Source organism: Vipera ursinii, assembly GCF_947247035.1.
Source record: "Vipera ursinii genome assembly, chromosome: 1".
Taxonomy (NCBI): domain Eukaryota; kingdom Metazoa; phylum Chordata; class Lepidosauria; order Squamata; family Viperidae; genus Vipera; species Vipera ursinii.
Window position 1 is genome coordinate 97,276,521 of NC_139512.1, and position 16,762 is coordinate 97,293,282.

The 16,762-nt window shown below is 36.9% G+C and overlaps 1 protein-coding gene across 5 annotated transcripts in view; it reads right to left on the bottom strand.

Moving 5' to 3' along the window:
- The window catches only part of USP47 (ubiquitin specific peptidase 47), a 65,912-nt gene that overhangs the window by 6,603 nt on the left and 42,547 nt on the right, over positions 1 to 16,762 (bottom strand). For 2 of the 5 annotated variants that reach the window (XM_083355783.1, XM_083355782.1), the window contains 15 exons: positions 16,144 to 16,239; positions 15,896 to 16,048; positions 15,213 to 15,380; positions 13,630 to 13,761; positions 12,352 to 12,428; positions 11,457 to 11,512; positions 10,485 to 10,597; positions 9,447 to 9,551; positions 8,664 to 8,871; positions 6,746 to 6,861; positions 6,540 to 6,659; positions 5,591 to 6,371; positions 3,791 to 3,966; positions 2,431 to 2,511; positions 331 to 446 (listed from right to left, as the gene is read on the bottom strand). In XM_083355783.1, the coding sequence (XP_083211909.1) occupies positions 331 to 446; positions 2,431 to 2,511; positions 3,791 to 3,966; positions 5,591 to 6,371; positions 6,540 to 6,659; positions 6,746 to 6,861; positions 8,664 to 8,871; positions 9,447 to 9,551; positions 10,485 to 10,597; positions 11,457 to 11,512; positions 12,352 to 12,428; positions 13,630 to 13,761; positions 15,213 to 15,380; positions 15,896 to 16,048; positions 16,144 to 16,239 (2,498 nt within the window). The remainder of the gene's footprint in view (positions 1 to 330; positions 447 to 2,430; positions 2,512 to 3,790; positions 3,967 to 5,590; positions 6,372 to 6,539; positions 6,660 to 6,745; positions 6,862 to 8,663; positions 8,872 to 9,446; positions 9,552 to 10,484; positions 10,598 to 11,456; positions 11,513 to 12,351; positions 12,429 to 13,629; positions 13,762 to 15,212; positions 15,381 to 15,895; positions 16,049 to 16,143; positions 16,240 to 16,762) is intronic. The other 3 variants (XM_083355785.1, XM_083355784.1, XM_083355781.1) reach the window with 3 other exon arrangements.

Here is a 16,762-nt window from a genome sequence, read left to right on the forward strand (position 1 = left end):
CAAATTAAAATTTTCAGTCACGTTCCTTCACTTTATAAGGAAAAAAACCCCAAAGGAATTATTGGTTGTTCAAAACTAAAAGTTTGGTGCAAGGATTACTACGATGTGTACATATTAGAAAGTGTCAATAAATGCCGGCTCATTTCAGTTATGAAATACAAACATAGCAAAATCAATAAAATAAAGCATGATTACAATGATTTACTTGTGGCAACAAACCAAAAGAAAATAAATGTATGACTCTTTTTTAAACATGGTAAACTCAACAATTCTTAACTCTTTTTCAATTGTCAAAATAAGAATTTTGAGATTCATTTTAATAATGTTTACCTGTCCACAGTCAAATTCAGCCCACATTGCTCCCTGAGCTGAGGAAGTAACTCCTCTTTTGATTGCCGCACGGTCATTCCCTTAGCAAAAACTGAATCTATAAGAAACTTGCAGGGCTGTGAAAACACATTTTAAATGGATAACTGTTAGAAAGCTTTTATATTCTGAGTATCCCTGCTTTCTCTTTGCACAAAATATATCAAAGATTTTTTGCCTGCAAGCAGCACTGAATTTTGTGGTGTCCATGTGCGTTTGAAGGGGAAAGGAATGCAATGTATCAGGACACAAAAAAGAAGTAAATGTGGACTACTTATTTGACTAGTAAATCTCCTTATTCCAGATCAGTACAACATACAATATAATAAAAAACCATTAAAAACTGAAGCTATAATATTAAGGAGAAACTTTCTGAAAGTGAGGACAATTAACCAGTGGAACAGCTTACCTCCAGAAATTGTGGGCTCTCCACCACTGAAGATTTTTAAGAAGAGACTAGACAAGTCACTTGTCTGAGATGGTATAGGTTCTCCTGCTTGAGCAGGGGGCTGGACTAGAAGACCTCCAAGGTCCCTTCCAGCTCTATTCCTATTCCTATTCCATTCCTAGTGTGGCTATTTTTCTAGTTATTGCATCATCAAAGGCCTTCTAGAAAACACCGTTTTTAATTATTTCATTAATCTCTGAAAGGCGCCGAGTCTGGGGGAAGGCATTCTTTTCTTGTGGTAAACTGTTTCAAAAGAAGAGAGCATCCACCAAGAATACCTACCTCTGCATTGCTTGGCATCACATTTCAAGAGATGCTCCCTATTTAGCCAGATTGAGGAACCGAATATACCTTATATTAGAGCCCTCTAAAATATCCAGGTATTGAACCACGTAAGGCTTCCAGGTAATCAAAAAGAGTCTTAAACTGTCCTCAGAAACAGACTGTAACAGGTTGAAGTTTTCAAGTGTCCATGTACAGCAAATCTCAAAAATACAGGCTCAATACTCCTGTGGATCAGATGTCCTTTAACAATGATTTTGTATAGCCGGTAAATATTAACAAGGATGACCTGATATTTAAATCAAATATCAAAAAACCTGATAGTCTGGATGCCTTCTGATTCAAATAACTGCAACTTCCTTTCTTTAAAATACCGTACATTTTATTCTGATCACTTAGTTAGAAATAATTATTTATTTTGCAAACATTTTATTCTACCAACTAGTTTTATGTTTGAATTCATGCAGACATATACATCTTTTTTTAACTTAAAAATGCTTTCCAATTATTGCTTTAATTAACATCCACTCCTATTTTCTCCCACAGAATTCTTTAAATATCCTCACAAGCAAGTGGGGAGAACTTCGGAATATCAGAATATCCTCCTCATATGAGGCTAACAAAAATCAGATGAAAATGGGATGCCCCTTACTTTTCGTACAGTTGTCAGAAGTTTCCTTTGGCAACTAAAACAACAGTTTTCTGCTACTTTAAAGAATCATGTCCCATCAGAACAATACATATACATATAGGAAAAATTGTGCATTTGAGCATAAGAGTATATTTCCCAGAGAACCTATTTTGTTAACTGCTTCTAAAACTTGCTAGCAACATGATGCCCATATTGGAGCTGTGGAGCTTTTGCTAAATCTTAAAGGTAAAGGTAAAGGTTCCCCCGCACATGCGTGCTAGTCGTTTCCGACTCTAGGGGCCGGTGCTCATCTCCGTTTCAAAGCCGAAGAGCCAGCGCTTGTCCGAGGACGTCTCCGTGGTCATGTGGCCGGCTTGACTAGACGCCAAAGGCGCACGGAACGCTGTTACCTTCCCACCGTAGTGGTCCCTATTTTTCTACTTGCATTTTTACGTGCTTTCGAACTGCTAGGTTGGCAGAAGCTGGGACGAGTAACAGGTGCTCACTCTGTTACGCGGCACTCGGGATTCGACCCGCCAAACTGCCGACCTTCTGATCGACAAGCTCAGAGTCCTAACCCACTGAGCCACCGCATCCCTTGCTAAATCTTACTTCTCAGCTATTGGCTATACTGGATGCAGAAGGGTCACTTTTTAATAGTTACATTGTTCAAGATGTTTTAGGAGTTTCACATCTTACTTACCTCTGGATCATTCACCAAAAGTTGGAAAACCTTGACTCTGTATTCCCCTTTCTTCAGTGCTCTTCCAAACCTAATCGTTATCTTTAAATTAAAAAGAAAAAAAATAATAAAAAGCTTGCAAGAGATTACCTGTCTCTTATCCTTACCACAGAATGCTGGCAGTTAAACAATCAGTAAATGTTTGTGTCTAATAATGTAATGCACTTCAAAATTCAATGATCAAATTTGAGCAAACTGGATGTCTTTATGGATAAGCATCTCAGAAATTGTCAGCATAAGCATTTATACACTTCTGTTCCTATAAAAGTATTGCATTACTCTTGAATGAAGACGAAAACTTTACAGGAAAAAGAATGAGATGCAGGCAAGGACAAATGTTAACTAAATTCATACAATATTGATTACTTTTAACCACCTTCCCACCACCCCTCTACAATTTGACAACACTCTCCTAAAGTGTTTTCAGTGTCAAGAGAACCATTAGAAGGTGAGTAATAGGGTGAGAAACCAGTGAGACAGTATTTTGGTTTGACTAGAAATGAAAAAAACAACAACAAACACCTCCAGGTTCAAATAGTTGAACAGCACGACTATGGAAGAGTTCAAAAAAGATAGTTCAAAATGCAGGGATTAGGAAAGCAGCATCTACTGGCCTCTCATTAAAATGGGATATGGGACTTTTTTATTACATATCCAAATTTCGATGATGCAATTATAATGAAGAACAGTTTAAACTCTGCAGTAAGTATTCCGTAACTGCAGTGCACTGGGAAGATTTTAAAAATATACAGGTAGTTCTCACTTACCAATGGTGATTGGGACCTTTGCAAAGACTTACAATAGCAGTTCTGGCAATCCCAATTGCTGTTGTTAGGTGAATCCTTCAAAGTTTCAGTGTCCCATCATCACATGATTGCTATTTGCAACCTCTTGCTGGCTTCTCTATTGAATTTGTTTGTCAGAAGCTAGAAGTGAGGATCACAAATAGTGATCATGTGACTGTGGGACAATGCAACAGTTGTAATTGTGAGCCAGTTACCGACTGCCCAAATCACAATCATATGACCATGGGAATGCCATGATGGCTGCAACTAAAAGGACCCATCATAAGTATCCTTGTTCAGCACCATTGTGACTTTGAACAGTCACTGAACAAGTGGCTGTTAAATGAGGACTGCCTTGTATACAAAATATTAAATATTGAGTTGCAGGTGGTAGATTTTTAAAAAGATAAATACTATCTTTTATATTAATGCAAGTAATGCAATTAATGCAACAAAACATTCCCTTGAAAAATAATTGGGCCAATCATTACATTCTAAATGCTTTCCACTAGTATTCAATAGCATATTTTGCTAACCTTGTTATCATCTGAGAAGGATGAAAGAGTTTCATTCAATCGGACACTCTCAAATTCTTGATTGCTGGCATAAATTCGAAAAACCTTAAACTGAGAAGATGGAACTCCAACAAATGGCTCCAAGAGTTGTTTGAAGGCAGAGAGTGTAATTCTTTTATCAACAAGAATCAACAACCCTAAACGAAGAAAAAAAATAACTTGAAAAATGCCACATATATAATCGCCAATACCATTTCATTTGTGTAATTAATAGATACACATATTCCCTTTTCTTGTTTTCAAGTTATAAGACTTCAAGTGATCAGAGACATTTATCATATCCATTAACACTGTATTCTGTGTAACTTCACATATAAGGAAATTATACAGCAGATGATTGGGGAATGTGTGACATTATAAACAATAATTTACTAAGCTATACTACTTAATATTTTGAAAAGAAGGTCCATCCAAGAAAAAGTAAATTTTAAAAGTATGCATTAGTTAAATTGCATCTTGAAACTGCCTTCTTCTTAACATTAGTTTATACTCAATGCTGTTATACATTTTCAGAAAGTATCATGTTTAGCAACTGCACATGGTGTGTTACAGATGCACAATGGAATTGTTAACAATTTATTGGCAAAAATCTATCTTCTCTCACAACAAATATATTGCCAAAGAGTTAATTTGCCTTAACGGTTATTGATTTATACTCTGCATTTCATTTAGTTCCCCAAAGTGGTCATATGATCACATGTGTGTTTGGCAACCAGCTCACATGTACAACGGTTGCAGCACCCTGTGGTCATGTGATCATGATCCCTGACCTTCCCAGTCATCTTCCAACAAGTAAACCCAGTGGGGGAAGCAGGATTTGTTTACTGACTGCATGATTCATTTAATAAACAAATTATTCACTTAACATCCACATTATTTAATTAATAACTGCATCACTTAACAACTTAAATTCCGGTTCGAGTTGTGGTGGTAAATTGAGGAGTACCTACATCTAGAACAGGGCTTTTCAACCAGTGGTACGGGTACCACCTGTGGTACATGGGCACCTGGCAGGTGGTATGTGACCATCCTAGAAAAGTGGTAGCGGGGGAGGGGAATGAGCTGAACCAGTGGCAGCAACGCACAAGCCTGAGCGAGAGACGGCTGGAGCTGCAGGGCTGTCAGGGCTCGGCGGAAGCGCCAGGATCAGTGCCAGGCTCCAGCTGGAGCTTGGCGCTGATCCTGGCACTTCTGCTGAGCCCAGAAGAAGTGCCAATCAGCTGGAATGTTGCAGCAACTCCAGGGTCTTGTGATTTACATTCAGATGCTTGGCAACTGATTCATATTTATGACAGTCACAGTGTCCCAGGGTCACGTGAAGTGACCAAAGCCTGCTGCAAACACCCAGCAGATGGAGGGGGGAATAAAAAACAAACACCCACCCCACCCCACCGCCAATGTCTTGGGGGACACTTTTTTCAGTGCCACTGTAACTTCGAACAGTCACTAAGTGAACTGTTGTAAGTCGAGGACTACCTGTACTTCATCACTTTTTCCCCTTTTTTTCCCCCCTCATCAAGTTTTTGACCTTGCTAGGCGACTGGTGGTACTCAGATGTTGCCATATGCTAAAAGTGGTACAATGGGTGAAAAGGTTGAAAAGCCCTGATCTAGAACCATCTTTCATTTCATGCAAACAAACAGCAAGCCTGCATATATAAATGTATTTTGCGGGAATGTATACAACATATATAAATATAAATAAACAATCAATCTACATTTCTAGAAAAATACCTTGCACGTTACCATATTTCATACATACATTTCTGCCCCTCTCCTGAACCTTCTTCTGCGATGTAGGGCTCTGCCTTGAAGTACATAAACTGCGCTTCTGCCCTGCTTTTCCCACTTTCGTCATATTCACTGTCGGTTCCAGAATCCTCTTCAGCCGTATCCCATGTTTCCTTTTTCCCTTCATTGGCTTTGGATCGCCTGCTGCTTGTTATGCTGTGTGAGTCAAGTCCATTCGCCAAGGTTATAGCGGCATTATCGACATTGCATAACGTGTCACTGCTGTGGCTGGAACTAAGAATATCACTGTCCACTGAACTTGTGCTCCTGTCGTTGTTCAAATCGGAATCTGACCGCTCTTCTGACTGGAAATTTTCTGTGTCAGACACCTGAATTTGGTTTTCAAGTTCCTGGTTTTCTGTTGATGCTGATGAATCTGCCTCATTGGAAGGTGATTCGATAGTTTCAAAGTCACTGGCCTCTGTGCTCCTGCTGCTGTCACCATTATCTCCTTCCTGCTGCTGCTGCTGTAAGGACAAGGTTTTAAGTTTTTCAGTGCTCTCTTCTAGGATAGCTTCTACAGATTTTGTATTAAGTAAAGATCCTTTCCCTGCTTCACAAATTGCATCTAAATTGCCTGAATCTCCACTCGCCTTTTGAAATATTGTCCTCCTGAACACTGATCCAGGAGACTGTTCTGGTAATGAAACATACAGTCTGATTGTATTTGCATGGCGGTCTAGGAGTTTCCATAACTGAGAGTCTGTAAATGGCAGCTGTCTATCTTGAGAATCTGAACTTTCAACGAATACCTAAAATGTAAAACAGAATAAATACACAAGGATTTAAGCACATAAACACAGAAAAAATGTGACATCTGTAAATCAGGAAATTCCTATTGAACAAATAAATTATATTAACTCTTACTGTCTGACATATAGTAAACTTTGAAAGTAAAACTAGGAGAATAAATATCTTACTTTATTGCTCCTAAAAAAGCCTTCAGCTTTAAGTGTTTTGTTGGCCACACCGAGAAGACGCAAATCATTATAGCAACGTTCCAAAACAACACGCATTGTTTCAGCAGGTAAATGTACAGCCTAAGGTAACAGGAGAAGCAAGATAAAATGAATGCTTTTAATACACTAAAGAGAGAGAAAAAAAGAACAAGGTGCAAATTATTTACCTTTGAAATGAGATACTTGAACTCTGTAACTGTCTGGTTCAAATAAGCACGGACACTAACTGGAGGAGCCACTGTGTCCTGTTTTAGGTCGACAACATGAACCTTTACCATGACTTCTGTCAAAATAATAAATATAACTCATGAAGAAGATATAACAAACAAACAGCAAAAAAGATTAAAAAGAATACTTGCCTTATAAATACTCAATTTAAAGATAATATACTTACTATAAGTATACAAATATAATAATTAAATTAAATTAAATTAAATAAGATACGTGCTATAATGTACAGGGAGTGCAGAATTATTAGGCAAATGAGTATTTTGACCACATCATCCTCTTTATGCATGTTGTCTTACTCCAAGCTGTATAGGCTCGAAAACCTACTACCAATTAAGCATATTAGGTGATGTGCATCTCTGTAATGAGAAGGGGTGTGGTCTAATGACATCAACACCCTGTATCAGGTGTGCATAATTATTAGGCAACTTCCTTTCCTTTGGCAAAATGGGTCAAAAGAAGGACTTGACAGGCTCAGAAAAGTCAAAAATAGTGAGATATCTTGCAGAGGGATGCAGCACTCTTAAAATTGCAAAGCTTCTGAAGCGTGATCATCGAACAATCAAGCGTTTCATTCAAAATAGTCAACAGGGTCGCAAGAAGCGTGTGGAGAAACCAAGGCGCAAAATAACTGCCCATGAACTGAGAAAAGTCAAGCGTGCAGCTGCCAAGATGCCACTTGCCACCAGTTTGGCCATATTTCAGAGCTGCAACATCACTGGAGTGCCCAAAAGCACAAGGTGTGCAATACTCAGAGACATGGCCAAGGTAAGAAAGGCTGAAAGATGACCACCACTGAACAAGACACACAAGCTGAAACGTCAAGACTGGGCCAAGAAATATCTCAAGACTGATTTTTCTAAGGTTTTATGGACTGATGAAATGAGAGTGAGTCTTGATGGGCCAGATGGATGGGCCCGTGGCTGGATTGGTAAAGGGCAGAGAGCTCCAGTCCGACTCAGATGCCAGCAAGGTGGAGGTGGAGTACTGGTTTGGGCTGGTATCATCAAAGATGAGCTTGTGGGGCCTTTTCGGGTTGAGGATGGAGTCAAGCTCAACTCCCAGTCCTACTGCCAGTTTCTGGAAGTCACCTTCTTCAAGCAGTGGTACAGGAAGAAGTCTGCATCCTTCAAGAAAAACATGATTTTCATGCAGGACAATGCTCCATCACACGCGTCCAAGTACTCCACAGCGTGGCTGGCAAGAAAGGGTATAAAAGAAGGAAATCTAATGACATGGCCTCCTTGTTCACCTGATCTGAACCCCATTGAGAACCTGTGGTCCATCATCAAATGTGAGATTTACAAGGAGAGAAAACAGTACACCTCTCTGAACAGTGTCTGGGAGGCTGTGGTTGCTGCTGCACGCAATGTTGATGGTGAACAGATCAAAACACTGACAGAATCCATGGATGGCAGGCTTTTGAGTGTCCTTGCAAAGAAAGGTGGCTATATTGGTCACTGATTTGTTTTTGTTATGTTTTTGAATGACAGAAATGTATATTTGTGAATGTTGAGATGTTATATTGGTTTCACTGGTAAAAATAAATAATTGAAATGGGTATATATTTGTTTTTTGTTAAGTTGCCTAATAATTATGCACAGTAATAGTCACCTGCACACACAGATATCCCCCTAAAATAGCTATAACTAAAAACAAACTAAAAACTACTTCCAAAAATATTCAGCTTTGATATTAATGAGTTTTTTGGGTTCATTGAGAACATGGTTGTTGTTCAATAATAAAATTAATCCTCAAAAATACAACTTGCCTAATAATTCTGCACTCCCTGTATGATTATCAAAAATAATTTTCTTGTGCATACATAAAATCACAATTTTATAAAGTGTCACTTACCACCAGGTTTGTAACATTGGAAAGACTGATCAGGTTGCCTGGTTTCCAGAAGAAGATCAAACATGTATGTTGATTTAACACCACCAAGCAAGATTCCCATTGCAGTGTCATCTTCTCCTTCATAGGATCGCTCCAGATAATCATGGAACTCATCATATTTAACAAGACGGCAGCAATTCAAAGGAACTGCCTCTTCTAAATCCATTATCTATAACCCATAGAAAAGAGAAAAATAGTGTTATTGAAATGCTGTTCAAGTGTTCAGTCAAAACTGAAGAAAAACATTCTAATTTCAACTTCTCCAGACATGTCATGTTTGTTAACAAAAATAAAAAGTCTCAAGAACTACATTCCCACTAATCTAAAAATAATACCAATATTATGTTTATTGTCCATTAATATATGACCTGGCAAGATTCTTTGGCACGATTGCCACAAATGTAATAATTTTGTTATAGCTGTATCCCCCTTTCCCTCTATGAGTCCAAATACTAATCCAATACTTTAATTGTTACACCACAATGGGTTTGTTATGGCTTTCAATTAATAAAGAATACTAACAATAGCTACAGTAAGATTAAATACTGAAAAATATTTATTTAATGATTTTTATAACTGCCCTATACTTGGCTCATGACTCAAATAACCAATTATTGTCCAGTGGAAACAGAAAGTCAACAATTAGCAGACAAATGGCATCAAAAGAACCCGATGTATACACTGAGTTTCATGTAGCTCTTGAGATCTTGATCAATTTAACAATTAACCTGTAAAGCATTGTACCTTATAAGCCATCTCCACAGCTTCCTTCAAAGTCTTATCTTTATGAACTTCCAGTTTATTTTCCATCATTATTTGTTTTACAGGATGCATACAGAATAATTTTATCTGTAATTGCCATTAACAGAAAAAAGTGTCAAACCGATTTTTCAATGTACTTGATAGTTCTAATTTAATAAAAGAATTACAATGTTCTGTGCATGAACGCTTTTGTTAGAAAAGAGATATTCAACAAAAGAAAAAAAATCTGGAAAACAATCATCTTATATACTTTTACATTTCAAAGATTCTTTCAAAAACAACAAATTATATCTCACAGCTAATATTATATCAATGAACATGTTTCTGTTCAAATTGTCATGAAGAAATGAAATACAGTGTTAGCAAAATTCCAAGACTATGTATTAAGTTAGTTTACCTAGATTCTAAAAGTACGTATTTTCAAAATTTCAAAACTACATCAAGAACGTAAGCCAAGTGTAAAAAAAATATTTTTAAATTCATATCAAGTGAAATATGATACGAAAGAATATTTATTGGCTGTGTTATATCAACGCAGCATATAATCATAACCAGACTAATGCTGAAAGTCAGAAACTTAATATTCTCCACCCAGTTTAGAATAAACCTTGTTTAATAAACAGTTTTCTCTAGCTTGCTCTACCTTTAAGCTAGGTTTTCAACTTAAGTTTGCTAGAAACCTTAAATCAATTTGAATGTCATGTAAAAGTCCAGATTACAAAGCCAAGTTTGGGAACATAAGGGTATGAAAATATACAAGTATGTAACTTGATCCTGGCTGCTGTTTTATCAAGCTTAGATCATTCAAACTTAACTGATCCATTATCAAACAGAGGGTAAAAATTTCGATCAATTTCTGTTAACAATGGATTCCTAGAAACAAACAACCTAGGATTAATTTGTAGGCACTGTGCCAAGTAAGAATATGCAAATGATTCTGATACATCTATCAATATGTACAAAATCATCTGTTCATTTTGTTCAAAGCAAACATTTGAGGTGGGATGTGCCAAAACATACCTTGCAAGTATTGCGTTCTATTTCACGCTGCCTCTTTTCTTGTTCTTCCAGTTCCTTTTCTTTTTCTACTAATCGTTTAATATGCTCTGGATATTCATTGACCTCTAGGAACTCTATCAATGCAATAAGAATGTGAGCTTTTTTTAAAAAAAATCTTGGTTTTGCAGTATTTTGTTATTTTGTAACCTAACCTTGCTTTAAATTACGCATACAACTTTATGTATACTCCTTAAGGCAGGAGTCCTCAACCTGAGCCATGGACCACTTCTGGGCCACGGCCTATTGAGAAATGGGCTGCTGAAGCAGCGGGTGAGCATGCAAAGCTTCATTTGTAAATGTGCAGTATTTAAGTTGCAGGAGTGAAACCATTCCCCCTCTGCTGCCCACCACCACTAGTCTGTGGAACCAAAACATTTGGGGACCCCCTGCCTTAAGGAATACTGTCTAGGAATATTTGTGAAATGGACCCACTGCTAAAATGGACCCACTTATTCAGTTTTACACACACACACACACACACACACACACACACACACACACACTGAAACTTTATGCATAGTCTATGTAATATGCATTTTCATGCATATTAAACTACTTATTGTATAAATATGCACTGCACATATCAAACAATAACATCTTTAGCTTAGTGCAAGAGATTTAGTAAATAAAACACTGCTTTACTCTTTCTTCAGAAGCAGCTAATCTGAACTAAAATATACTTCCAACAGTTATTTTACCAGCATTCCAAATCCATGTTCATAAAAACTATTTCCTGCAGCATGCTATCAAATTCACAGACAGGAAAAAAATCTATACATGTCTTCTCATTAATTTGGATTAATATTTCTCCTCTCATGAATTGGAGAAAAGAAAAGCAATCTAGCTAGATTTTATAGAAGCGGGGAGATTCAATCACAACAGAAATATCATTAAAACCATAATCACCCTACGAATAATGGAATGTGTACTTACTTGCATTTCTAGTTGTATCCTTTAATCTATATATAAGCATATACGCATTTGTCGAGCTATTGGAGTGATATAAAAAAAATTATATCTTGCATGTTAAAATACATGTGAGTTTAATAGCACAAACTAAAATGCATAATTACATCTTAGTAAAAGTAATTATATGCATTCAACCATTATAATCAAAGGATCAAACAGTACCCTATTCAAATCCAGAAGCATTTCTATAGCCCTCAAAGAGTAAGTCTTAAAGGTACAAGATTCCTCTGCTTCAAATGAACTACATCCCATTTGTCAAGGCAAAAGATCTGGAGCCTCACTTTTCACAGAATGATAAAAATGCAGCTGCTATTTCAGAAGTGCCAAATAATCAAGGATAATGCTGGAAATGAAAACAGAAGTGCACTTATAAGTGCTACACCAGATAGCTTATAAATGCAGCTGGGCTAGTCTTGGCCACAATATATACATGCTTCTTAAGGCTGACTTCCTGACTTCCATCGCCCATGGGTTGGTATAGCTGGAGCTCTACAATTGCCATTCTGGTCACAGCTGCCAGGACGAAACCTGCTTTTCTCAAAGCCTGTCAATCTGCTGTAGGACTTCAGAATGGAAGCTCCCCAACCTTGTGCTATGGACTGAACGTTGCTTTCAACTTGCTGAGATACTTTCTATTCCTCATTTTGAACAAAAGTCAAGGTATTTATGGATTTTATGTTGCTAGTCTTTAAATGGCTATAAGTATGGTTTTAAAGATTTATATATTTGCACTGTAAACCAACCAGAATCATTTGTGAATGTGCAACATATAAGCCAACTAATTATTTACTAAAACAAATAACTGTATTAATCCATTAAAAGGGTAAAGTTAATCAGCTACAAAAGTACAAACTGCTACCTTGCAAAAGCACTGGAGTAGTAGCCACGGCTTCCAGATGTTCCACCATACGTTTTCTTAATGTCTTCATGAGTTATCTAATTGGAAAATTAAGGTGATACACATTTAATGTAATTAAATGCATTGCATATTAAATATATAATATTCCAGGAAACATAACCAAGTCCTTCATGGAAGTCATATCTCTCTGTGAACCACCGTGTTCCCCCCAAAATAAGCCCCTCCCCTAAACTAAGACCTACCCTGATTTTTTTTGGGGGGGGGCTAATATAAGCCCTACCACAAAAATAAGCCCTAGTTAGGACCTCACCCACTCCGTCTCACTTCGCTGCCGCAATGGGGCAGGAGGCCGCGTGACACATAGCACTGCTGCCGCCACAACAAGGTGAGGCAGGTGGGGGAGGGGTGGAACTGCCCCATGCACCCCACACCCACTCATCTGTACTTCAGGTCCCCCCTGCCCAGGGGGGGAGGTTTGAAATACTGGTAAGCGGCTGCAAGGTGCGTGGGGCAGCTCCAGACCGTCCCCCACCTGCCTCGCCTTGTTGTGGCGTCAGCGGTGCAATGTGCCACATGGCCTCCTGCTGCGAGTGGCCGCAGAAGTGGCCATGCGGGCTGCTCGGCGGGGTTGTTGGTGCCGCCACTGCAAGGCGAGGCAAATATCACAAAAAATATAAGACACCCCCAAATTTAAGACCTGATGCCTGTTTTGGACACATAAATAATATAAGAAAGGGTCTTACTTTTGGGGAAACATGGTAATAACTTGAGAATCATATTCCCTTTTCCCCATCCTTTCCTTCAGCAGATAATTAACATGTTTTGTTCTCAATCTGCCTGCTTATTTTTTTCTCTCTTCCTAATGATGTTCTTAGCTTGTGTAAATCTTGAGTTTTCTTTAGCCATGCTAAAGCCACAAAGATGAGTCTGGTGAAACTATGCAGTGACTGTTACAAATATATGTCTTTATCCCCAGAAAATAAAGAAAACATTAAGAAGAAATACAAACTGGCTCTAAACTCCCTGGAGTATAAGAAGGAGGAAAAGGAACATGTAGTCAGGGCTTCAAGATTCTGTTATTACAGCCTATCTCAATAAAAGCCAAGTTTCTGCCATTGTCAAGGGAACTGTTTCCTGACCTGGCCTACTTTGAAGAGCTGAGATGCCGATGCCACTTTTTAAATCTGCATGCAATTTAAATTTAAATCTAAATCTATATGCTGTTTTGTTTCATTATAGGCATTCAGGATCTTTGTTGAGATCACTATAATAACTTACCTTGCTAACATGTTGATCATTGAAACTATACCACTGATCATCATTAAAGGATTTTATGCATGCATAATAGTGACCGCCAGCTGCACTTCCCGAATGAACCATAACAGAAAATAATTCATATAGTAATGAATTCTGTATGATAGAGAAAATAGCAAACACAGATTGGTCAGAAAATATTTGTATCGTTTGAGTTACTTAATTTTCTAAAAATTCTTAAAAAGTATTTTATTTTTCATGCTATTCACATCTCATTTCCTTTGTTTTGTACTTAAAACCTCAAATGTTAATACTAACAATTAAAAGGACACTCATGTTCCTCGTCCCATTAATATGAGAGTATATTCAATGCAGTCACATTTTGTGAGATATCTAGCTCATCTGACAAGAAACAAAACAAATCTGAACATTTATAAGAATATTGCATAACAAATTTTATAAAAATTAAATATTAAATTATCCCCCCAAATTACTCTAATATTTCCTGCTCATTTTATTACTTATATTATTACTTCTAATAATATCTGTTCATTTTTATTTCTTGACATCTTATTTGTATTTTAAGCAGCATCTTGCTATGGTACCCTCACCAATAATATTCTGGCAATAGAATGCATTTCAGCAAGTTGGTATGGCCATAAAAGTCAACATTCCATATTATCCTTTTCTTTCTTCCCTTGCTGGGAATTGTTGGCTAATACTATTTTCCTTTTTCTGCAATAGGCAAAATAACTGCTACTATTTTAGAAAGTTTTCCTACCGATGAGATCAGCTATTGACATTCATTATTATAAAATCATGTAATTCATGTTCTCATTATGGTATTGGTAAAATGTCTCTTGTATGATAGATAGACAGATAGATAGATAGACAGACAATTGACATAAGGCTATTTCTACTACAGGTAGTCCTTGAGTTACGACCACAATTGAGCCCAAAATTTATGTTGCTAATTGAAACATTTGTTATAAGTGAGTTTGTCCTGTTTTATGGCTTTTCTTGCCACAGTTGTTAAGTGAATCATTGCATTTATTAAGTTAGTAATGCAGTTATTAATTGAATCTGTCTTCCCCATTGACTCTGCTTGTGAGAAGGTCACAAAAGCTGATCACATGACCCTGGGACACTGCAACCATCATAAATATGAACCAGTTGCCAAGCACTTGAATTTTGATCATGTGACCATGCTGCAATGGTCGTAAGTGTGAAATATAGTCATAATTCACTTTTTTCGGTGCCGTTGTAATTTTGAACAGTCACTAAATGAACTGTTTATAAGTTGAGGACTACCTGTATATGGGAGTATAAAAGGCTAAAGACATATAAAATTTACCAAAATTGATATACTAAAACATATTTGTCTGTTGAGGACTACCTGTATATGGCCATGGGGTTGTTCTGAACTTTAGTGGCCTCCCCTCAGGTTGTTTTGCAATTAACTGGAAAACCAGCTAACAGTGCGCTATCAATTTACTGACAAATTTTGGTAAGGCAAACAATATTTTGTTTTACTTTGTACAATACATAATAATAATCCTAATAATGTAAATATGCAATAATTTCAATACGCATATTATATAAGGTACCTTTTCACTAACAACTTTTGAAATTCTTTCAGCAGCACTATTGTTTTCAAGACATATTCCTTCATCAATGCCATCGTCATTAGAAAAGTCATTACTCATCTGATCACTGTGACAACTGCCTTCATTCTCTGCTCCACTATCAGTGCAGCTCTCTGTTTGAGGAGACTTCTTAAAACAAGTCATAAGGATTAGTTTATAAACAATAAAGATTTGTCCATCTTACAAAATCATTGAAATTGTAAAGCGGAGTCAACAGTGCATACCTGTGTACGACATGAGAATTAAATTCCTTTCTAAAAATATTATACAGCCTCTTTTTTAGTTCAGCTATTGATGGATTCACATGTTCTCTCTTATTACACACTAATACCTAGAGATGAGCACATTTTATAAATGCACAACAGCAAGGAGGCATTTCAGGAAATGTAAGGCCTGCATCTTCCACCCTATTGATTGGTTACCTTGCACTACTGCACGTGTGTCTGTATGTATGCATAGCAGTCACAACCAAAATCTAGATTTTATATTTAAAAAGTTTGAAAGGTGAAAGAAAGGACAATACACAGCAGCTGATCCTGATTCTGTGAATAAATTTCAAATTAATCTGATGTGAAATAAGTTTATAATTTAGAGTCAACTAAGGTATTTTTTAAAACATAATCCAGGTACATACTGATTATTACCTCATCTTCAATATCAATGAATGAGCCCATATCTAGCTGTTCCGGAAATGTCATACGGTCGTTAAGTTTTATCCTATGCATAGTGGTATAATCAAAATCAAATCTTTTTAACTGCAAGGTCAGCAAATAAGGAAAATGCAAGAATCGCAATCCCTGCAAGACACAAAGGGAAACCAATTGTCAATGATGAACTGCATTTCATATATGTTAATACACCCACCTCATTATTTAGGTTAAAATGTGTTTACCTTTCTTGCATCACATTTCTTCTTGCATCGTTCACAGAAATACTGATTGGCACCATCAAGAATCTCAGGCTGAATGAAAGCATGTAGGGCTTCCTCCTAATCAGAAATTTTTAAAAGACCAGCTTTACACACTATGGAATAACTTAACATAAAAGATTCTTGAAGTTTATAACACAAGTCCGTGAAGAAAAGCACATAACAAGTTTCAACTTTTTTATATTTTCCCTTCAGTAAGCAGCCAAATCATGATCCGTAAAACATTATTTATTAAATAACTGATGGTTCCAATGTTTAGATATTGTAAATAATCCAAAGCAAAATCTGTTACCTTGCACATCACATTAAATCACAGTGGCACAGGCAAAATCATCCATCCATCAGTTCCATATCTCAGCCACTTGATTTAAAGCTGGCTTTATTTACAGTATATTTTAATTACTAAAATTCTATCTACACTAGGGAATATTTCCACATTAATCTGAAAACTTAGCATTTAAGTGCTTAAATGTATCTCTCTTTACAAGTTTCTTTAAACACAACTGGTTTCCCATAAAATATGACTTGAGAATATCTCTTGCTCTTACCAAAATAATTTGATTCATTTCTTATTCAAGGTCTT